General features: G+C 44.8%; 1 protein-coding gene across 1 annotated transcript in view; it reads right to left on the reverse strand.

Moving 5' to 3' along the window:
- Window positions 1–24,228, reverse strand: part of LOC135082438 (uncharacterized) — a 58,488-nt gene that overhangs the window by 4,336 nt on the left and 29,924 nt on the right. Inside the window, exons 5-30 of the mRNA XM_063977233.1 lie at window positions 21,206–21,590; window positions 20,561–20,716; window positions 19,286–19,471; window positions 18,722–18,846; window positions 16,667–16,826; window positions 16,472–16,612; window positions 16,006–16,161; window positions 15,839–15,954; window positions 15,480–15,642; window positions 14,704–14,888; window positions 14,375–14,528; window positions 13,716–13,811; window positions 13,432–13,556; window positions 12,817–12,958; window positions 12,182–12,364; window positions 10,711–10,842; window positions 10,271–10,408; window positions 9,821–9,934; window positions 9,294–9,456; window positions 6,121–8,871; window positions 5,321–5,425; window positions 4,811–4,926; window positions 4,185–4,332; window positions 2,408–2,515; window positions 1,029–1,152; window positions 382–538 (exon numbers count right to left, since the gene is read on the reverse strand). Of these exons, the coding sequence (XP_063833303.1) occupies window positions 382–538; window positions 1,029–1,152; window positions 2,408–2,515; window positions 4,185–4,332; window positions 4,811–4,926; window positions 5,321–5,425; window positions 6,121–8,871; window positions 9,294–9,456; window positions 9,821–9,934; window positions 10,271–10,408; window positions 10,711–10,842; window positions 12,182–12,364; window positions 12,817–12,958; window positions 13,432–13,556; window positions 13,716–13,811; window positions 14,375–14,528; window positions 14,704–14,888; window positions 15,480–15,642; window positions 15,839–15,954; window positions 16,006–16,161; window positions 16,472–16,612; window positions 16,667–16,826; window positions 18,722–18,846; window positions 19,286–19,471; window positions 20,561–20,716; window positions 21,206–21,590 (6,529 nt within the window). The remainder of the gene's footprint in view (window positions 1–381; window positions 539–1,028; window positions 1,153–2,407; window positions 2,516–4,184; window positions 4,333–4,810; window positions 4,927–5,320; window positions 5,426–6,120; window positions 8,872–9,293; window positions 9,457–9,820; window positions 9,935–10,270; window positions 10,409–10,710; window positions 10,843–12,181; window positions 12,365–12,816; window positions 12,959–13,431; window positions 13,557–13,715; window positions 13,812–14,374; window positions 14,529–14,703; window positions 14,889–15,479; window positions 15,643–15,838; window positions 15,955–16,005; window positions 16,162–16,471; window positions 16,613–16,666; window positions 16,827–18,721; window positions 18,847–19,285; window positions 19,472–20,560; window positions 20,717–21,205; window positions 21,591–24,228) is intronic.

Raw genomic sequence — 24,228 nt, forward strand, 5'->3', positions numbered from 1 at the left:
CATCAAAAAATTTATTAGCTACTCGTACTTACATTCCAATAAGCTCAAAAAGGCGCCACCTAGCTTTAGTGGGTAGGTTATCCTATCTTTCCAGGGAGAGCCCAACCTCTATGCTCTGTGTGGATTATCTAAGTTAAATAATTCTATCTTCAGAAGTAGCTCCGGTCTGGAAGACGTAGCGTGGGCAGGCCTCCTACTAGGTGGACCGAGGTTCTGGTAAAGGTCGCAGGAAGAACCTGGATGCGACAAGCGCAGGACCGTTAATTATGGAAAACCTTGGGGGAGGCCTTTGTCCAGCAGAGGACGTCATTTGGCTGAAACGATCTCCAGAAGTGCTGATAACTCATAAATAATAATGATGATGATGATGATAATGCTTACCAGCGTGGTGGGTATTCCCACGGACTCCGCAGCGGCGAATGCCACGGAGAAGTTGGTTCGCTTGTCGTGCGGCGACAGAGACGCGTATGACACGCGAGACTCGCCTAAGTACGAGTGTAGTAACGCGCAGAGTGCCATGCCGTCGTTCCACGAAGAACTGCAGGATAAAACAATATTGTTTAGAACTCAAATTATTGAATTTTAACTACGGCTAGTGCTCACGGCAAATCAAGAATCGTGGAGGTACAGAAAGCACGTGGATAAGGGCATAGCACCGGCATAGGAATGGTAGTTGTGGATATCCTTGGGGGAGGCCTTTGTCCAGCAGTGGACATCATTTGGCTGAAACTAACAAACTAATTAGCCACGTGGTCTCTGCTGAGTAGGATCTAAATAGAATCACCTCACTCATCCCGTGGACATCCACGGGAAAAAGAAAAATATGAGAACATCCGGTCTAATTCTTCTGACCATCCTTTCAATATACTTATAGAAATTTTCCTTTGACTGGGATGAGTCATAATATTTGTTCTTGACACTTTCCTCTTTATTTGATAGATTTATCTTTTTTCTCTTTCTTTTCAAGAAAAATACACTTAATTATTGCTCACTAATTACTAAATGATACGGGGGGATATTATGCATACCTGAAGTTAGTGATATCAATGTTATTGTATCCCAGAGTCTTCTGTTGGCACCACTTGAGGAGTGCGTTCCTCTTAGAGCCTCCATTCTTCACTTGCAGAGCGTTCAACGGGTCCTTCCTTTCACCTGTATTTATTAGAACACTTTTAAAACTGTTTTTAAAGTAAATTAAGAGGATTGTATGAAGTTTAGTTGTTATGTGCTTAATGGATGACATGTGCGGAGATTATAAACAAATGCATGCGGGCAAGTAAGCCGGTTTTTTGTTAGTTTGGGAATCTGAAATGAAAATTGTTTTTGACCTGAGTAAAATGTAAGTATGAAGGACACTATATTGTCAAAGTAATGGCAATATAGCGACTATATTGCCATTATTATTTATTTGCGTCTGTGCACTTTTAAGGTCAAACAAAACGATATCTAACCAAATGTGTCTTAAAGACTGCAGTCATTCAGTCACAGATGTCTCCACAGGAGTTTGAGCCAAGTTAATGGCAATACAGTCAGGTGACTATATTGCCACCTATTGTAGTATTGATTCTTGTGCACTTTCAAGGTCAAAAAAAAATCTAACCAACTAAAGACCCTACTTAAAAGTGTTATACTTATTGTCACTCACAGATATCTCCATAGAAATTGGAGCCAAGTTAATGTAGTATATGCTCTTGTGCACTTTTAAAGTAAAAAAAAAAAACAATTTCTAATCTAACCAAGTGTGTTTTAAACTTTTATATTGTCACTCACAGATATCTCCATAGGAATTGGAGGCAAGGTAATGTAGTATTTACTCTTCTGCACTTTTGAAGTAAAAAAAAATACAATATCTAACCAAGTGTATCTAAAGACCCTACATATAGTGTTAAATTGTCACTCACAGATATCTCCATAGGAATTGGAGCCAAGTTAATGTAGTATTTGCTCTTGTGCACTTTTAAAGTAAAAAAAAAACAATATCTAACCAAGTGTGTTTTAAATTTTTATATTGTCACTCACAGATGTCTCCATAGGAATTGGAGCCAAGAGGTAATGTAGTATAATTGCTTCTCTGTACTTTTGACGTAAAAAAAAATACAGTATCTAACCAAGTGTGTCTTAAAGACATTTTTTAAAGTTGTATATTGTCACTCACAGATATCTCCATAGGAATTGGAGCCAAGTTAAAGTAGTATTTGCTCTTGTGCACTTTTAAAGTAAAAAAAAAAAACAATATCTAATCTAACCAAGTGTGTTTTAAACTTTTATATTGTCACTCACAGATATCTCCATAGGAATTGGAGCCAAGTTAAACTCTTCTGCACTTTTGAAGTAAAAAAAAAAAACAATATCTAACCAAGTGTATCTAAAGACCCTACATATTTTATAGTGTTATATTGTCACTCACAGATGTCTCCATAGGAGTTGCGCCTGACGAAGGACTCGATGGCCTTCTGCTGCAGCGTGAGCGCGCGCTGCTCGTCTGGGATGTTGGCGGGCGGCGCGGGCGCGGCCTCTGCCCGCACGACAAGCAAGCGCGGCGGTGTGCGCCAGTAAGTATCGTGCAAGTGTTACCAGGTACGAGAAAATTTAAAATACTGAACGGTTACTTGAGCTGTTTGCTACACGCGGTTGAGAAATTGATATTTACTGAGTTTATAAAAGTGTTTTGTTGCCAAATCCCGTGATTGTGAGTTGTTAACCCAAAAGTAGAGTAATAAGGTGTACGCTATATTGCACACTATATTGCGGTTGACAGCATTAATTATTTACTTATTTCGTCTATCAATGTGGGTATAAGAGTATTTAATGATTTAGTCTTTGTGAAAATTATAAATATGTAACTTGAAAAAATCCAACGGCGGGAAAATTTGATTCGTATGTTAGAGATTTTTTTACAGAATACTTGTCTAAATTTAATTAAATCACCGTATCAGAAGAAAAAACATACACTTTTAAGGTCTCAAGGCGATACATCGCTTGAGTCGGGCATATTTTACCTATTCTTGTAATACTTGCACTACGATTTGGTTACCAATAATACACTTACTGGCACACAACCCCCTTTCACAAAAACATATTTGATAGAAATATAAAATGTTATATTACAAAAGGCAAAAACAGGAATGTTCTGTCCATATAAGTATAAAGTCCACCATCGTCATACCATAACCATTGGAAAAATCAACCAATACCATTTATTAGCCATGCTATGAAGAAACATGCGTTAACTGTTATAAATTAACGGCAATATGTTTTGACAAATAAGCTCGGCCCGAATGCTTAAGAAATAAAAAATAATGTTAGATATATTGCTGCAATATTGCCAGCCAAGCAATATTGCAACGATACTTATTACGAAAAAATATTTGTTTTTTAATCCAGTTCGAGCTGATGAGAAGAAGCATAATGACCTTTTAGGATGTCATAAAATAAATATCAAAATAGCGCTAATTGAAAGTAAAAATGAGAACTATTGGATCATATTTTTGTCATAAAAGAAATATGAAGTAAAAAAAGATCTCTGTCCCATATTTTTTCCAATAAATTCTAAAAATTGGCAGTAGGCATTGAGAGTGAAACAAAAACATCATGCAATTACGTATAATCGTTAATAGTGGAGACACACAACAATAGTTAGATACTAAGGCAAGGACTAGGCGCCTCTGTCATGCCGCCATGCTGTAAGAAAAATAAACACAAGCAACCTTACATGCTGTTATTTTTGTTCGGGGAATCGTTAAAAATTCATTCTATTATTTGCGTTTCACGTGCAGTATTTATAAGATCTACATAGGTACTTGTTAAAAAGTAAAAAGGTAAAGTATCAGTCTTTTGTACTACAGAAAAATTACCTAATTAGCTGACAATTTTAAAGGAAAATCACTGAAAAGGCATGACGACCTCATATAAAATTATTTTCATGCTTACATACTTAGTTTATGCCATAAAATCAATTTAACTAATAAACTACACGAAATTAAACTAATTATTTCTGAAGAATGTCCGAGAGACACTGTCGCATTTTCAGAGCTCTAGCTAGTAACAAAGTTTAGACAGCTGGCAGTTTTCCACTAGCTGTCAAGTACGAAAAATCTTACTTGAGTCCCATCATGCGTTTCAGCTTTTCCCACGTTATCCAAACTGCCGATAGACTACTGCGTTAAAACAATATCTACACCAACCTGTAGATATCGGGGAGGGTCGCGACGTGCGCGCCGCCGGCGGTTTGCCGGGGAAGCCGCCTGCCGCTAGCCCGTTGGTGGGTGGCGAAGGCTCGGAGATGCCGTTCTTCATGTTAGTAGTCGTGGTGGTCACAGGCACTGTTGTTTGCTGGGGATTGGGAAATAATTTGAGTGACCTGTTACCGAGCTGATAGTAACTGGACGCGTCACGTTGGGTAAAAGGAAAAGAATGAAATTTGAAACACCCACCGACTTTTTTTCCATAACTTTAATCATTTGCCAGCACAAGAGTGCTAGCAGCGGGACATGTATGCTTTTCACAAAATCAGTTTAAAATAATTTAAGGAAATGACCCTAAATAGAAGTTATTGTAGCTCAACTATGGCTTTATCATCATCAGCTTACAGCAGTTTAGCCTAGCTAGCAGGCATCATCGAGTCAAGGTCCCCCACTAAAGTACCCCAGCGGTTTATCGGTTTTTCCACAAAAATGATCTCACTTGACAGTGATGACTGATATCATGACTACTACCATGACTGGTATCTTGGCTTACTCGCCACCGTACAATAACTGATAGTTCGCATACTATCAAGACGTGTATTTTTGGAAATAGCGGCAGGTCTTACCTGTGGCCACTCCCCGACGGGCGTGGTGGCGGGCGACTGCTTGGCCGCCTTGGCAGCGTTCTCTATGCTCTCGATCAGCGATTTGACGGACAGGCGCGAATCTTGGCGGCTCACTCCTGTGAAATAATGACATAATTCTAGGTAGTAAAAGCCTTCCTTAGATATTTCGCTCTTCCAAAAACGGTTGTGGTCACGTTGATACGTGATTTCTCACTGCCGCTTTTACTTGATCAGTCCATCGCATAGGTGACCTGCCACGCTCTATGGAGTTTTTATGTCGCTTTAAGACATTACTAAAACTCTAAAGTATTGCACTATACGCGACTGTACTACGGCCGATAAACGTTGCGTAAGGCTGAGCTCCTGGAATATGGACACATTGGTACGGAACTCCATCCATGATATCCCAAACATCCTTCATCTCTATCCGAGCACCCAAGAAGATAGGATGTTATCTACTTGATAAGAGACATTGGTAGAACACCAGTCATTTCAAAATTATAATTTTACCTTTAGTTCGTCTGTGGGACGCAGCAGTTGCCATGATGTCCTGTAAGGAGGCGCTGGTGAGCAGCGGCGGCGGTGGCGGCGTCTCTTCGGTCCGAGGCGGCATAGCTGCCGGTGTATGGGATGTTTAATGGTTTGGAACGTGTATGAAGAAATGGTGAAGCTTTGCGATCATTTATTACCTGAACAGTTTCAGAGTAACCTAGACAGTTTCATAATCTAATTATTTTGCATTTGCTTTTTAATCTGACCTTCATTTTGTTGTAATAAGGCCAAGAAAAGTAAAAAGACCCATTGAAGATGGATACGCAGATAAAGTACCTGTAGTTACTTGATCCATAAAACATTTTTAATCGAATTCATAACCATACCCAAAAACAATAAATCAAAGTGTACGTCCGTCACCAAGACACAATGATGATAGCCAAAACTGAATCTACTGCAAGTGTAAACGTATAAAGCGATAAATGGATGACAGCCGTTAAATTCTATACTTGATTACTTCTTCAGTAAGTAATCAAGTTTCCACTTAAAACTACTACATGCAAAATATAGAATAAAAGCTATGAGTAATCATGCCCTTAAAATTAATTACTACATCTAATACCAGTGATAGATTCAACAACTGTGCTTCATGTGATATACGCACGTCTACAAAACCCTTCCCAACAACTTGACCCACCACCAAACGACAAAAAACACTTGAAAACGAAACATATAAGGACGTCTGATCCGTTGACATACGGTTATTGACAGAATCACACTAGAACGTTTAGTTTCGGGTCACAAGAAGCCGGACTTACGTAGCGGTCTCGGAGGCGGAGGATCGTTTAGAGACCTGATCGGATGCGACAGTCTTTTGTGCTCCAAAGTCTTCCAGTACGGCTTAGGTCCACGGGGCCATGACCCTGTATTTGTATCTATACTAGAAGCAGCCCTCTGGTTTTGAAGAGAATGCTTTCGTAGCGGCACCTCTGGAGTGTTCTTAGGTTCAGGCGTAGGAGGCTTCTTTTCCAAGTTCTGAACCAATTCCCCGATGGACCCAGTAGATTTCTTGGGTGCGTCTTTTGCACTCGGCGAACGGGACAGCGATATAACTGACTTGGTCATGTGTGCCATTTCTTTGACTATGTTTGTACTGTCTTCAACTTCGTTATCAAACGTTTTTGATTCGTAGTGTGCATCTTTTTTAGGTTTCTTCGCTCTTCTTGGCACTTTTAGTATTTCTTCGCGAGTCAATGCAGGGAAAACTTCAGCAGTTCGGGTTTTGCTTGAAATTTTATCGTCATCAGCAACATTCTTGTTTTCCAATATCACCGGTGGAAACCTCGGTTCACCTATTTCTTCATAATAGTTCTCTTGTTCTGAACACCTTCTGCTAGATGGGATCATCGGAAGAAACGGATTGGTCGATGTTGTCCTGTTCTCTCTCTCTTTGTCTTGGACTGGTTTCTTCGGCATAGTAAAACTTTGCTTGGTATTTATGAAGAACGGGACGTTTTCCATGGGTTGATAATATTGATTGTCAATCAACCAGCCCGGAGGTTTTGTCAGTTTCACCACACCGGGTGTTAAAGGTTCTGGCGACTTACTTATGATTGGTATGGGGGAACGTGGTTTTAACTCCGGTATATTTTCGTTTACCCCAAACGTTTTCCACGAAAGGAAGGGCAACTGTTTTGCTCTTGCGTTTTTCTGGTACATTCCTTTCTTTTCAACATTCAGTTTTTCATCTATGTTAGACGCTTCTGGAAGTTTGAGTGGCTCTTTTAGTTTTTTCTTGTTTCCTACTACAACCTGGTCCATATCATTGTAATAAACTGTGGCCCGTTTTACGTCTACTTTCGGCTCTATCGGTTCTTGTTGCTGTGGTTTGAAAAATATAGGTTGTATCAGGACAGGACTCAAAATAATGGGAGATGTACGGTCTATGAAACCTCCATTCATAATTTTTATGGGGGTCATGAAAGTTTTTAACCTATTAATACCAGCATTACTCGGATTGAAGTTGGTCACAGCTTGCGAGGTCGAGGCAGCTTGCGAAGCAGCTTGGGAAATATCAGGTTGCATACCATCGTTGAATGAGTTAATTTTTAAGTGATAACTAACGTTTTCATCTATTGGTATCTCATTATCTTTTACATCCAGCTCTTTTGCAGCATCTAGAAAGGGATTTGTACTTTCTGTTACTTTGATTATGATATTAGGATCTGATTTAACTGTAGGTTCTATTATTTCTTTAACCTCAATTTTAGGTATGATTTCCTTTATCTTTGGTTTCTGTTTTATGATCGGTATTATAGGATTTGACTCCATTATTTCATCTACGTTAGTATCTTCTTCTTTGTCGCTTGTCTTATGGTCTATCTCTACATCTTTCTTGCTTTCTTTCATTTTCTTTTCTTTTATTGAGTTGGTTGGTGATCTTTTGTCTTTAACCGAGTTTGTTGGTGACTTTTTACCTATGCTACCTGTAATTCTTTGTAGGGCTGCTTTAAAACTAGTTTTTATATCTTCGTTAGCTTTTCGTATATCATTTTCTATTAGAGTTTCGGGTTCCACAGGTTTATTATCATTTGTCTTTATAAATTCAACTACAGGAGTTGGTTTAATATCATCTGGATATGGATACGGTAAAATAGATTCAGCTTTCACGATTGGAATGTCATGATCTATAACTGAATCATTTATTGAAGCTGTGTCAACATTTGAAATACTTATATTGGGCTGCGAGATAGCTTTGCCAATGTTCATGGTATAATTAGTATTTTTCCTGATGGGGGAACTAAAAACACTATCCGATCCTTCAGTGAACAAAGACAATTCACTATAGTTATTATTGTTATTCCCTAAAAATTCTATACTAGTAGCCTCTTTTAAAATATCTTTGTATTCTGTATTAGTGTTAAGATTATCCATGCTGTACGACTTTGGTTTACCATTGAACACGCCTGAAAGACTTCTGCTAAATATGGTTTTATCTCTAGGCTTCACAACGTTTGCAGATTCCGATTTTGAAATGCATTTGACATTACCACTCAGATCTTTAGTTTCAGCATTATCAGGCACATTCGGAGCATGATCACATTCATCTACAGCATCTTGTCTCTTGATCTTTTCGCTAGAAAAGTCAACAGCGTCTTGCCTCTCGAGCCCTTTGTCCTCAAGTGGAGGTATTGCTGCTTCAGCTAGGATTTTCTCGGGCTCGTCTATAATTTCCGATGAGTTTCTATGAGAACCATCGTCGTTCGTTTCGTCTGTCGTCACGTTATTTATTTCTAACATGAAGCTCGTTGGAGAGACATCCTCGAAGTCTGATTTCGGGTCTGATACATTATTGAGTTTGAAAAACGCTTGGTCTACGATACTTTCGTTCATTAGCGGTGGATCTGAGACGCTGTGAACTCTAGAAAGGTATCTGGTCCTTATATTTTTGAACACGTCTTTGGATGACGAATCGCTTTGCGAATCCGAATAGAGTGAGTCCCCCGATCGTCTTTTCTCATCATCCGAGAAGTGGTTTATGCTATCCACAGAGTCTGACTTGTTAACACCTGTTTCGACACAGATTTAGATTAGACATTGGTACAATGTACAGATTGATGACACATAGTATTTACACTGTTAGTACAATGACTGAGAAAGTAGGTATTTGCAAGCTTATTTACACAGAATTAGTGCATGGTAATGCATGTTAATTCTGTTGAGCACGGGTTGTCTGTAGAAGACAATAAGTTGCCGTTTTAATAAACATTTTCGTTTCAAAAACAAATCAAAAACCAAAATTATCTCTACATAAATTGAAAATTCCATCATCAACTTAGCCAGATACATGCGAAGATTGTCTATTTACCATACGAAAAATAAAAAGAATTCCAAATCAAACTAATATGTACAGAAGTCTACTCTCAAATACCATATCGATATTTCGAACTACGCATGCTTATTCTAGCTATTTATTATTTATTTATCTTACCTTTTAGGGAGTGCATTTGGTCTTCCAGATGTCTGATACGGTCTCTAGCGATCTTATTTTCGGAGACCAGTCTCTCCAGCTCCCTCTGGGCTTCGGTTTTGAAGTCGTTGGCCACGCGGACCGTCATCAGGAGGTCGCTTTGGAACTGCTTCCATTCGGTTTCCTGATATAGAAATAAATGAAATAAATTAGTATGTATAATAATTTAAAAAGGACTGCAACCAGGTTTTGTATTGATTTGTAACATTTTTTATGAAGGTTGAATGGCATTTAAATCACGTTAGCCCAATCACAAATTTGTGCGGACGTTAGGACCCAAAGATCATAGCATCGGCGAGTCATAGTCTGAAAGCACCTCGTCACAGTCACAGCGGTTCTCCACTATCTCTCAACCCTCACTCCTAAGCGGAGGAGCATTGAACTTTAGACGTCACTGCGGTTTTTAGGGCCCAGGCACGGATAGGACTTTTACAATCAACTGAGATCTATACCGCCAACTCGCCCGCGGGCGAGCACGTAATACTTACGTCACGTTCTCTATCGCGCGTGAGCTGTACGTTCCTAGCGCGTGCGTCTTGAAGTTGCCTCTCTGCGTCGGCGGCGCGCGCCAAAGCCTCCCCAGCCCGACTCATTATAGCTAGCTAGTGTGACGTCACTGCAATGGCTCGTGTACTTACGTCACGTTCTCTATCGCGCGTGAGCTGTACGTTCCTAGCGCGTGCGTCTTGAAGTTGCCTCTCTGCGTCGGCGGCGCGCGCCAAAGCCTCCCCAGCCCGACTCATTATAGCTAGCTAGTGTGACGTCACTGCAATGGCTCGTGTACTTACGTCACGTTCTCTATCGCGCGTGAGCTGTACGTTCCTAGCGCGTGCGTCTTGAAGTTGCCTCTCTGCGTCGGCGGCGCGCGCCAAAGCCTCCCCAGCCCGACTCATCAGAGCTAGCTAGTGTGACGTCACTGCAATGGCTCGTGTACTTACGTCACGTTCTCTATCGCGCGTGAGCTGTACGTTCCTAGCGCGTGCGTCTTGAAGTTGCCTCTCTGCGTCGGCGGCGCGCGCCAAAGCCTCCCCAGCCCGACTCATTAGAGCTAGCTTTTCGTCTGACGTCACTTGGACCTGAAGTTAAAAAGTTTCTTTAATTTATTGCAGTAGGAAGGTAAAAAATTGCCTAAATACATTAAGGATCAGTTATGAGTCCTCTCATTGAAAGAACTTCGAAATTGCAAATGATATTTATTAATGGTAGCGGCCTGCGTCTAGCTGCTACCTTTATGGTGTTGTCAGTCCACCTTGTGGTTAGACCCTAACCGGGCAACATGGAAAGCATTGGGGGAGGCCTATGTTCAGCAGTGGACGTCCTATAGCTGGGATGATGATGATGATTTTTTAATGAGTAAACCTCGAAAATTCGTACATACCTGTATCTGCAACTCAGCCAAGTTGTCTTGGAGTGTTTTCATTTCGCCCTGCAGGGCCGACTTTTCTTGTCGTAACTGCTCCAGTTGGAATTCCAATTCGGATATCGTAGACTTCGCGTTATTGCGGGACACCTGGAAACGATTGAAGAATTCATTAAAATTATTCCCTCACAATTGAACTGACGGCCGATGGGGCAGCAAGGTTCTGGAGTGGAGGCCGCGTACCGGAAAACGCAGCGTGGGACGTCCACCCACAAGGTGGACCGACGACATCATAAAGGTAGCAGGTAAGCGCTGACGCAGGCCGCTACCAACCGGGTAACATGGAAAGGGGGAGGCCTATGTTCAGCAGTGGACGTCCTATGGCTGAGATGATGATGATGATGATGATGATGATGATGATGATGATGATGATGATGATGATGATGATAATGATGATGATGATGACAATTTAATTAGCACTGTACTCAGTTCTCTAGCTATTTGTAATCAATATATTTTCATTGGCACAATATTTAAGAAATGTCTCAACAGTGTCAAGTCAAGGCAAGTACAAGGCGGCGTCAAGCAGCTTGCGCGCGTCGTTCTCCGCTAACATTTGCGCCTTCTCCGCTTTCCTTCGCTACGAGGCACTTACTAAGGCGTCATTGTGCAGCTTGCGAGCGTCAGAGTGTGCCCTATCCAACTGTCGCTGCGCGTGCGCCAATCTCTCCGCTAGCGTATACACCGTCTCCGCAACCTTCCGCTAACGAAATAACGTGCCACGTACCAAGCCATCGTTTGCGCGCCTCAGAGTGCGCTCTAACCAGCTGCCGTTGCGCATGCACCAGCCTCCGATAGCGTGACTATGATCTCCGCTTCCCTCCGCTAACGACCCTGCAAGTGACACTTACCAAGGCATCGTCGTGCAATTTGCGTGCATCAGAGTGCGCCCTATCCAGCTGCCACTGTGCATGCGCCAGCCTCTCCGCTAGCGCGGCCGCCTCCGCTTCCCTCCGCCAGTCTCTCAGCAAACGTGAGCACGATCTCCGCTTCCCTCCGCTAACAACCCTGCATTTGAGACTTACCAATGCATCATCGTGCAGTTTGCGAGCATCGGAATGGGCCCTGTCCAGCTGTCTCTGAGCATGGGCCAGCATCTCCGCTAGCGTGTGCGCTCTCAACGCGGCTGCCTCTGCTTCCCTCCGCTAACGATCTTACAAGTGACACTTACTAAGGCGTCATCATGCAGCTTGCGAGCATCAGAGTGCGCTCTATCCAGCTGTCTCTGAACATGGGCCAGCCTCTCCGCTAACTTTTCCGCTTCCCTTCACTAACGAACCTAAAAGTGACACTTACCAAGGCGTCATCGTGTAGTTTGCGTGCATCGGAATGCGCTCTATCCAGCTGTCTCTGAGCATGGGCCAGCCTCTCCGCTAGCGTCTACTCGTCTCTGCTACCTCCTGCTAACGACCCTAAAAGTGACACTTACCAAGGCGTCATCATGTAGCTTGCGAGCATCGGAATGGGCCCTGTCCAGCTGTCTCTGAGCATGGGCCAGCCTCTCCGCTAGCGTGTGCGCCCGTAACGCGGCCGCCTCCGCTTCCCTCCGCGCGGTGGTCGCGGCCGCTTCCAACTCCGCTGCGCCTTCCACTACGCCTTGGCGTTCTTCCAGCTAAAGTAAAAAGAACATGTGAAATAAAACCAAAAGAAGATAGTATGGATACGAAAGTTAAAAAGAAACGTGGTTTTTGGACCTTAACTCAAGGTAATAAAGTTCAACATAATGTGGTTACTGTACTACCATTGACTGCTTGAGGCTTAAATTGGTTGTACTGGTCCGCATTCAAGGTATGGAAGATTTTTGTAACGCATACTAAAGGTGATGGTTCATATAATCACTAATGTTTCAGGAAACCATTTTCATTTTTCACTGTCTATTGGGATAGACCGCAGTATACTAAAAGTGAACATTCTTGAAGAACCTGTAAAAGCATTTTTTTTAAAGTCTATATGCAGAAAATAAATTACTTTTACTTATTCATCGCAGGCTTCCTTTGACAGTTGCTTCTTTGAAACCTTAAAACTGTATAAAACAAGTAAATATTTACTTTTCTAGAGCCTTACCTTAGCCTTTGCGGCGTCTAACAGTTCCGTGAGCGTGGTGACCTGGTGCTGCCTGGCCGCGGCCACCTCGCGAGCGTTCTCTGTCTCTTGCTCCCACTGCGAACGCTCGCTTTCTAATCTCTCCACAATGCTCTCCAGTGATCTGCGTGCAAAGAGAATGTCACTTTATTGATGGTACTAAGACCATTGCTCTGATTTAACGCTTGCTTTCAAGTCGCTTCACAATGCTTTCCAGCGATCTGTGTGCAAAGAGCATGTCACTTTAATTATGGTACTTAAGTATTATATTCTTCTGATTGAATACGTCGCGGGTTACAAGATAGTAAGTTAAAGTTTAACTATTCCCCGGAACAAACTTGACCTTCACTGGTTGGGTTTTATTGGCGGTCAAGCTGTAGATCCTGGCTACACAGGCACGGTAATACTTTATGATAGTATTACCGTGACACAGGAGTTGGAGGTGGGAACGAGAGGTGGGAATAGTCCCTAAGCTATCCCTCCGAACCAGTTGAGGTTACAGGTGTTGCAGTATTGGGAAAGAGAGGTTGAATTAGTCTCCATGACGATACATTAACAGTGGCTATTTAATAATTGTTATTTTGCTACAAAACATACCTGATTCTTTCGTTGAGTGTTTCGTTTTCTTTGGTTTTCTCTTCTAGCGCTGTTTTGATTTCTTTCAACTCTGCTTCGAGTTGCTCTTGCTTCGCCAAAAGATGTCGCTTTTCTTCTTGTGACACCTAATAATGCAAATACAAGTATCTTTATGATATGAATTATTACAATGAACTAGCAAAAGTTTCAATTAACTTGTTTTTCGCTATTACACTCATTATGCCATTTTTTGTCTAATTTGAGCAAAATAACAACCCCTCTGTTGGACGTTAAAAGATACGTGCCTTCAGTACAGCGAAGAGTTGTTGGTCGATGTCACCGGGCACCAGTGTTTCAGGTTCGACTCCTTCGCGTAGAAGCAGCTCTTGAAGGGTGTCCACCTGAAAGTTAAGTTGATACAATTTTATTTTTCTTGTATAGGTGTACTTTTCAGGGACTTTGTTTGACTTGTTTAGTAATAAGGAGAGGAATAAAAAACCAGTAGCCAGTCAGCATAAAAAACAAACCACACGTTGGGCGCCACTTGTCAATTTCAGAGTCCCACGTTGGGCGCCAAATAAACTTCCCTCCACTACGAGGCACTCACCAAGGCGTCGTCGTGCAGCTTGTGCGCATCAGAGTGCGCTCTATCGAGCCGTCTCTGAGCATGGGCCAGCCTCTCCGCTAGCGTGTGCGCCCGTAACGCAGCCGCCTCCGCTTCCCTCCGCGCGGTGGTCGCGGCCGCTTCCAACTTCACTTCGCCTTGGCGTTCTTCCAGCTAAAGTAAAAAGCTAAAGCTAAACGTACCTACGACCAGCGTCTGCGTGCGAAACCAAGCAAAAAACTGCGATCGCCAACCCGCCTGCCAAGCGTGGCGATTAGGGCAAAACCCTCCTAGATGACAACCTTGGGGGAGGCCTTTGTCCAGCAGTGGACGTCATTTGGCTGAAACGATGAAACGTACCTTTGTGCGGCTGTCCTCCAGCTTCTCCGTCTGGCGGCAGAGCGACTCCAGCAGGACCTGCTTCTCGTCTGTCAGTCGCTCCATGTCCGCGTGCGCGTCCGCCAACTGAGACTGGAGATCCGCCAGCTCCGCTAAAGTAGCTTGCAGCTCTTCGCTTGTGACCCGACACTTACCAAGGTGTCGTCATGCAAAGAATGGGCCCTGTCCAGCTGTAATTACGCGTGCGCCAGTCTCTCCGCTAACTTATCCGCTTCCCTCCGCTAACTTCTCCGCCTCCCTCCGCTTACTTCCGCTAACTACTCCGCTTCCCTCCGCTACGAGGCACTCACCAAGGCGTCGTCGTAAATCTTGCGCACACATCAGAGTGCGCTCTATCCAGCTGTCTCTGAGCATGGGCCAGCCTCTCTGCTAGCGTGTGCGCTCGTAACGCGGCCGCCTCCGCTTCCCTCCGCGCGGTGGTCGCAGCCGCTTCCAACTCCGCCGCGCCTTCCACTACGCCTTGGCGTTCTTCCAGCTAAAGTAAAAAGCTAAAGCTATATACCTTCGTGCGGCTGTCCTCCAGCTTCTCCGTCTGGCGGCAGAGCGACTCCAGCAGGACCTGCTTCTCGTCTGTCAGTCGCTCCATGTCCGCGTGCGCGTCCGCCAACTGAGACTGCAGGTCCGCCAGCTCCGCTAAAAGTACCGCTTTGGTAAGTGTCTTGTCACAAGCGAAGAGCTTGTCTTCGCTTGTGACCCTACAAGACACTTACCAAGGCGTCGTCATGCAAGGAATGGGCCCTGTCCAGCTGTCATTACGCGTGCGCCAATCTCTCCGCTAACTTCTCGCTTCCCTCCGCTAACTACTCCGCTTCCCTCCGCTAACTACTCCGCTTCCCTCCGCTACGAGGCACTCACCAAGGCGTCGTCGTGCAGCTTGTGCGCATCAGAGTGCGCTCTATCTAGCTACCACTCCGCATGCGCCAGCCTCTCCGCTATCATGTGCGCCCGTAACGCGGCCGTCTCCGCTTCCCTCCGCGCGGTGGTCGCGGCCGCTTCCAACTCCGCTGCGCCTTCCACTACGCCTTGGCGTTCTTCAGCTAAAGTAAAAAGCTAAAGTTAAACGTACCTTCGTGCGGCTGTCCTCCAGCTTCTCCGTCTGGCGGCAGAGCGACTCCAGCAGGACCTGCTTCTCGTCTGTGAGCCGTTCCATGTCCGCGTGCGCGTCCGCCAGCTGAGACTGCAGGTCCGCCAGCTCCGCTAAAGTAGCTTGCAGCTCTTCGCTTGTGCCCCTACAAAAGACACTTACCAAGGCGTAGTCGTGCAAGGAATGAGCCCTGTCCAGATGTCATTACGTGTGCGCCGGTCTCTCCACTAACTTCTCCGCTTCCCTCCGCTAACTTCTCCGCTTCCCTCCGCTAACTTCTCCGCTTCCCTCCGCTAACTACTCCGCTTCCCTCCGCTAACTACTCCGCTTCCCTCCGCTACGAGGCACTCACCAAGGCGTCGTCGTGCAGCTTGTGCGCATCAGAGTGCACTCTATTCAGCTGCCGCGGCGCATGCGCCAGCCTCTCCGCTAGCGTGTGCGCCCGTAACGCCTTCCACTACGCCTTGGCGTTCTTCCAGCTAAAGTAAAAAGCTAAAGCTAAACGTACCTTCGTGCGGCTGTCCTCCAGCTTCTCCGTCTGGCGGCAGAGCGACTCCAGCAGGACCTGCTTCTCGTCCGTGAGCCGCTCCATGTCCGCATGCGCGTCCGCCAACTGAGACTGCAGGTCCGCCAGCTCCGCTAAAAGTATTGCCTTGGTAAGTGTCTTGTCACAAGCGAAGAGCTTGTCTTCGCTTGTGCCCCTACAAAAGACACTTACCAAGGCGTAGTCGTGCAAGGAATGGGCCCTGTCCAGATGTCATTACGTGTGCGCCGGTCTCTCCACTAACTTCTCCGCTTCCCTCCGCTAACTTCTCCGCTTCCCTCAGCTAACTTCTCAGCTTCCCTCCGCTAACTTCTCCGCCTCCCTCCGCTAACTTCTCCGCTTCCCTCAGCTAACTTCTCAGCTTCCCTCCGCTAACTACTCCGCTTACCTCCGCTAAGTTCTCCGCTTCCCTCCGCTACGAGGCACTCACCAAGGCGTCGTCGTGCAGCTTGTGCGCATCAGAGTGCGCTCTATCCAGCTGTCTCTGAACATGGGCCAGCCTCTTCGCTAGCGTGTGCGCCCGTAACGCGGCCGCCTCCGCTTCCCTCCGCGCGGTGGCGGCCGCTTCCAACTCCACTACGCCTTGGCGTTCTTCCAGCTAAAGTAAAAAGCTAAAGCTATATACCTTCGTGCGGCTGTCCTCCAGCTTCTCCGTCTGGCGGCAGAGAGACTCCAGCAGGACCTGCTTCTCGTCCGTGAGCCGCTCCATGTCCGCGTGCGCGTCCGCCAACTGAGACTGGAGATCCGCCAGCTCCGCTAAAGTAGCTTGCAGCTCTTCGCTTGTGCTGCAATGAAAATTCAACCTTAGTACTGAGGTGTAAAGTTCACTTTACATTACGGTATGTAGAAGAGGGTTTTTTGCTCTGTTATCCCAAAACGGTTGAGAAGTAACTAATTTCATGCTGTACAATTTATGAAAACTTTGTAGGGAGAGTCCCGGGAGATTTACCACCAGGACACAACTAGCAACTGTTCTGTATTATGTACGAGTATGTCAACGACTCCGTGTGCCAAACACAAGAAAGCTATTATTCTTTTATCGTGTATCTTATTAAGTACAAAATACAAATTCGAGGTTGTTACTATCTCTGAGGGAGGTCTTTCTCCAGCAGTGAATGTCTTTTGGCTAAAGCTACCACTAGGAAGCCTCATGGTTCTTTTTCTATCGAGACCACTCGACCACATAAGTACCTAAGTACCGTACCAACTTATGTATCAACAGGTCCTGGACTCATCACCTGTAGTGGTGCACCTCCATCTGCAGGATGCGGTCCTGCAGGCAGGCCACGGACACCTCGCTGAGCGACGACGAGTGCTTGTCCCATTCCGGCGTGCTCGCCTCGCCTGGGAACATGTGTCAACAGGTCCTGGACTCATCACCTGTAGTGGTGCTCCTCCATCTGCAGGATGCGGTCCTGCAGGCAGGCCACGGACACCTCGCTGAGCGACGACGAGTGCTTGTCCCATTCCGGCGTGCTCGCCTCGCCTGGGAACATGTGTCAACAGGTCCTGGACTCATCACCTGTAGTGGTGCTCCTCCATCTGCAGGATGCGGTCCTGCAGGCAGGCCACGGACACCTCGCTGAGCGACGACGAGTGCTTGTCCCATTCCGGCGTGCTCGCCTCGCCTGGGAACATGTGTCAACAGGTCCTGGACTCATCACCTGTAGTGGTGCTCCTCCATCTGCAGGATGCGGTCCTGCAGGCAGGCCACGGACACCTCGCTGAGCGACGACGAGTGCTTGTCCCATTCCGGCGTGCTCGCCTCGCCTGGGAACATGTGTCAACAGGTCCTGGACTCATCACCTGTAGTGGTGCTCCTCCATCTGCAGGATGCGGTCCTGCAGGCAGGCCACGGACACTTCGCTGAGCGACGAAGAGTGCTTGTCCCACTCCGGCGTGCTCGCCTCGCCCTAAGAACATGTGTCAACAGGTCCGGGACTCATCACCTGTAGTGGTGCTCCTCCATCTGCAGGATGCGGTCCTGCAGGCAGGCCACGGACACCTCGCTGAGCGACGAAGAGTGCTTGTCCCACTCCGGCGTGCTCGCCTCGCCCTAAGAACATGTGTCAACAGGTCCGGGACTCATCACCTGTAGTGGTGCTCCTCCATCTGCAGGATGCGGTCCTGCAGGCAGGCCACGGACACTTCGCTGAGCGACGAAGAGTGCTTGTCCCACTCCGGCGTGCTCGCCTCGCCCTAAGAACATGTGTCAACAGGTCCGGGACTCATCACCTGTAGTGGTGCTCCTCCATCTGCAGGATGCGGTCCTGCAGGCAGGCCACGGACACTTCGCTGAGCGCCGACGAGTGCTTGTCCCACTCCGGCGAGCTCGCCTCGCTGCCGTTGCCTCGCCCTAAGAACATGTGTCAACAAGTCCGGGACTCATCACCTGTAATGGTGCTCCTCCATCTGCAGGATGCGGTCCTGCAGGCAGGCCACGGACACCTCGCTGAGCGACGACGAGTGCTTGTCCCACTTCGGCGTGCTCGCCTCGCCTGGGAACATGTGTCAACAGGTCCTGGACTCATCACCTGTAGTGGTGCTCCTCCATCTGCAGGATGCGGTCCTGCAGGCAGGCCACGGACACTTCGCTGAGCGACGACGACGAGTGCTTGTCCCACTCCGGCGTGCTCGCCTCGCCCTAAGAACATGTGTCAACAGGTCCTGGACTCATCACCTGTAGTGGTGCTCCTCCATCTGCAGGATGCGGTCCTGCAGGCAGGCCACGGACACCTCGCTGAGCGACGACGACGAGTGCTTGTCCCACTCCGGCGTGCTCGCATCGCCGCTGTCGCCCTCGCCCTGGGAATAAACGACATGTTAATATTACTTGCTGTTCTATAATCTTCTGGATTAAATTAGAGTTGGATTGTGAAGACTCTCTTGGTGACGTTGGCCTTGGAAACACGCCAAATGTTACTTGCTGTTGTAAAATTTCTGGATTACGTACGTGAGAAGACTTGGAGCTTTAAAGACTCTCTTCCTTGATGACGTTGCGAACCAAGACGATCGCCTGTTGCAAGCCCATCAGCTGGCGAAGAGGAAACATCATACCAGAAACAGAAGCACCCATAGGTATGGGTTGTCTCTATGTGCCTGTCTGTAGTAACTTGGAACTACTGCTGTAAGTCCTTCTATACTGTGTTCACTCGCTGTCCTACTGGGCCGATTACGGAGGCCTGGCGTACACTTGTCTTGCTCACGTGAGCGCGGCGCGGCTACACCTGTCTCGCTCACTCACGTTGTGCGCGAGCGCGATGGAGGCTGGCGCGGAGGAGTGCATGCGGCGCGGCGCGGGCGCCAGCAGCAGCTGCCGCTTCTCGCTGTCCGACAGCGGCGAGTGCGCGACGCCGCGGAGACGCGCCCGCAACGCACCGTTCTCGTCAGCGAGACGCTCCATCGCCGCTGAACGCTCCGCTTCTGATGTCTGCAAACAAAAATATTAAATATGGATAAGAATATTAGGCTCTAGATTGGAACCCCCAAGAAAAACGAAAACGTGGTCGCCCCAAGCAAACTTGGCGGCGCACTGTTATAGCAGACGAGGCGAAGAAAATCGGCAAGACCTGGAGCGAGATCAAACGTGAAGCTCAAGATCGAACGCGATGGAGGACTGTTGTGGACGCCCTCTGCCCTATCTAGGGGACATAGGACCTTAAGTCAAGTAAAATGGGACTTTAGAACATGAATAGAGGACTCCGATCCTGATTCCAATTTTACAACTTGTCTACTAGAGATGGGTTATACTAGGTAAATTTGATACTAGGTGCACCTATTCCAAGTATTTATTAATACTTGATCCAAATACCTATTCCACCTAGTACGTAGTAATTTACCATACTTGACGCGACTAGTGCGGACTAATCCACGTATTATGACTTTAAAATACAATTTTCTTTGAAAAGATACAACCGTAGTATTAATAATGCAATTTGAAATTGAATAATAATGTTTTTGCTGGCTGTTGATTTATTGATATCCTCCCTTCATACTTCAACAGGCTATTCCTATCTCACACCTGCCTGCGCTCAAATTTGTTTGTCAGACAGAGACGGAGTGAATCTCTACGTTCGCACATAAGCTTAGCGAGAAATACGCGGTGCGCGTAATACACGACTACGGATTATGCAATAATAACCTCTATTACTTTGAAGGTAGGGTCGGAAATCGTGTAATTTAAAAAATACTAGGTGGACGACTACGGATTATGCAATAATAACCTCTATTACTTTGATGGTAGGGTCGGAAATCGTGTAATTTAAAAAATACTAGGTGGATCAAGTATTTTAAAAATTGGAATAGGTGCCACTTAGTACTGTAAAATACCTAGTGTGTGGATCTGTTCTAGTAAATACGTCTCATCTCTATTGTCTACTCCAGATTCTTCCAATTCAAACCTCGTGAGGAATAGTGATTATTTCGTCCTGCACTCTCAGAAACGTTCTGTTGATTGTGTTTTGACAGAGCTATCTGTCAAAACACAATCAACAGAACGTTTCTGCTTCATCTGCCTCACCTTCATCCGTTCCAGCTCAGCTCGCAGTCGCTCCGCTTCCGCCGCTCGCTCGAGCAGCTCATCCACTCTAGCCTGAAGCTGCGCTCGCTCCATGGCGCTCACTTCCAGCTCTCGCTTCAGGGACTCGATCTCACGGACGCCTGACGCCAGGGATGCCTGGAAGACGAACAATAAACGAGTTTTAGCAGATAACTAGACTTTAAGGCGGTTATCACACTGCGCCGCGCTCCGCCGCGGTACGCGGGACGACAGATTTAATCATTGTATGTAAGTACCTCAGTTTGTATAGAAAACACGCGCGGCACAACACACTGACAACGCTTCTGCGCGCGGGATTTTTTATATGAAGTGTGATAACCGCCTAAGGCTATAAACGGCGCTGAAAAGCGGAGTCAGCAAAAAAAGTTGTATTTATGCATAAAAAAATCACACTTACTTTAATTAATTTTAGTTTTTAGGTAACTCATAGACAACTTAGCAGTTACCTACACCAGAGAGTGCCCTAGCTAGAATCAATTTCTTTTGTGTCTTATTTTACTGGTACTTCAAGGGTTAGCTAAGACCATGTACTTCATAGTAGATACATGGAAAAACCAATGCCAAAACGTTAATCGACCTACATTTAACAAGTTCTTTCTAACTCACCTCAGATGGTACTCGAGGCCTGAGCTCCACTTCCTGGAAGCCGGACATGTGTTCAGCGTTGAGGGTGACCGGCAGACTGACGCACTCCTGCGAGCCCCTCTCGCCTACCGAGCCTCCCAGCTCCTCAGCGCTACTATAATCGTGGAGCCTGACCGCCCCATCGTCGTACGTGTCCAAAGCCTCCCTCAATTCAGGGTCTTCCACCAACGCATTATTGTTCCCCAAGTCTTTCTTCTTATGCGCTTTATGCAGCTTCTCTTTTGACCCGAATATCTTCAAGGACTTATCTCTTGCTGGGGCTACTTTGTGGTGCTTGGAGTCGAGACTGGACACGGATGGGGCGCCTTTTAGTGTCGCCTCCTGCTTCCCCTGGCTCGAAGGTCCTCTACGGAACAAGGACTTGAACTTCATCATCTTGTCGGCTTATATCATGTTCGTTCGTATCACTGGTCGAAAGAGTTCGTTTGCATATCGACTGCCACTTGGATGTGCGTGATCGGAATCCGGCAGTTACATTGTACGGTTTGACGACGCTATCTGAACGGTCGGTGTTTATTAGTATATTAGCGGTGTTGTGTGACACAATAATGCTATTGATAAATGTTATACAATCGTATCGATTAATTATTGCGATAAAAATTTGATTAGCTGTGATTTCGTAGGTACGCGGATTGTTGTGTTTTGGTATTGAACTTCCTAACTAAATTATCAACTAAAATCAGTCTACAATACGATAAAATAATTATTTTCCTATTGCCCTTTAAAATGAATGGAATCATTTGATAAAATGATGAATCCAGTATCATATGACGCTGACGTTAGTTAAAGACAACCCAAGTAGCATTTTACTCCATTTAAGAGTTCACATTTAGTTCCAATGTGTACTTAAAGCATTAGTACAGTTCACTCGTGATGTATAAGCTGTATTATTGCAATTAATTACACCTATACCTGTCTAAGGGACTTATAGGAGTGTAGACTAGTGTAGAGTTATACTTTAATACGATTGTTGGTGTTATAATACTCTAACAACTATCCTTTAGTCAGCCATCTGACTAAGAGCATTATAGGAGGGTAGAGATACGGCAACCGCTGTTTAACGGCCTACTTGTACGATGTTATAGAGCTAGCATTTAAATAGAACACACGTGGTCATTTATAAAGCCAAAGGCTGTTATGTTTACTTGTTTTAGACTGTTATACAGCTAGTAGCTGTAGTAGGACTTGTTTGTGATAATTAAAATAACCTTTTTTTACTATCTGTACAAAAGTGTTTCAATGGTTCGCATGTACACTGTAGGCTGTTAAAAGGACTATATGTGTTGTCCATTAACATCAATAGCAGTTTATTTGTCCACAAGTACTACTCTTATTTGCTTAAAGCTGAACATGAATGTGAATGTGATATTCTATTACACTTTTCCCCAAGCCTGTTTTTAGATGTTCATGGTGGTTCTGTACATGAAGCAGAGGAAAATATTATGCCTGAACCTGAAATTTCCCTTCAAAATATACAGATATCAGAGTGTGATGATTGCAGTTCTAGTGATAGTGAATACCATTTTGATTTGGACAATTATTTAACCTTTCGCAAAAAAAATAAGAACATGGGCTATTGAAAATCCTATTCCTCATTCCGCTTTGAATAAATTGTCAAGCATAATAAACGAATTTAAACCGGGAACACTACCGTCTGATGCTTTAGGTATTCATACTTGACTATTAGTACCTGGGCTAGGCGATTTAACGGACATTAATAATTTTTATTGCGGATCTCTAAAATTTCAGTATTTGAAAGAATTAAAGATACACAATTGACCTGAACTAGGTATATCTTAAAGCTGTACATAAGTTCACATTAGAATAAATTTATAGACATTAGCGCTGTAGTGGTACAAATGTGGAACTTCATATAGATAACAGCATTCTAACAGAACACATGTGAACCTAATATACGCTCACCGCATTAGATTGGAGTTATAACAGTTCACATAGCCGTATTTCATTTCCACCATTTTGTTCTACATAACCTAAAATATTTACCAAATAAATCTCCAAAATTAATGCAGATTTATCACAAAATTCGCAGATACAGCGATTGAGTTTTGGTTTCATGTTATAATTAATTACCGTAATATAATTATAATGCCAATCCAATATCAAAAACTGAAAATTGTAGATTTCCTCTCAGCCAGTTTTAAATATTTTAAAATGAATATCGCGTTTTTACAGAGGCGCGTAAATATTTTAGCTGTAAATATGTATATAAGGTGTTATTTTTTATACTGATCATACTTTACCAACGCATCTAATAAAATCATACAAATACAACCCAAGTGTTTTTAAAAAAAATTCAGGCTAGTTTTTGTTTTTACTTTTCCTAACAAAAAAAAGATATTATTTTTACAACCATCCTGTCTTCACTCACTGCCTCTCTCTCTTTCTTTACTCATTTCATTCATACGAGTACGAACAATGGCCGCGCGCGTTCATTCAACGTTCACACACATAAAGGTTAGATTACACTAAACCTACGTTACCAAAAATTATCACTCGTGAGTATGTACGATGTTACGTCATGTTAATAGGTACTACGCGCTGGGAGAAACAAAATCTAGCCACATAGGTAGGTAAATAAGTGTAGGTATTTTCATTAGTGTAATAGCGGGGGACTTTTCCAACGAACCGAGGCGAATCATCCGCGTTAAACTAGAAATTTAGAAAAGGATAGAAATTGGAATTCAATATCTACGGTTTCGTAATGCCTACGCAATTTATTTAGAGACGTAATAAAAAATTGATAGGTAGGTACATACCTATTACTACTTCGCTTCGCGTCAGTGGAAATGCACCCTAATATTGAATATGAATAGGTGTTGTAAATAAAACTCACTGATCAATTTTCCTGGTTTTAATTCCTAAATTATGATTTGCCATCACACTTTAGATTCATTGATTTTACTTATTCACACATTTACCTATTTTGAATGTTGTTATTTAAAGTTCCTAGGTTATTATTACAC

This window comes from Ostrinia nubilalis, chromosome 21, assembly GCF_963855985.1.
Source record: "Ostrinia nubilalis chromosome 21, ilOstNubi1.1, whole genome shotgun sequence".
NCBI classification, from domain to species: Eukaryota; Metazoa; Arthropoda; class Insecta; order Lepidoptera; family Crambidae; genus Ostrinia; species Ostrinia nubilalis.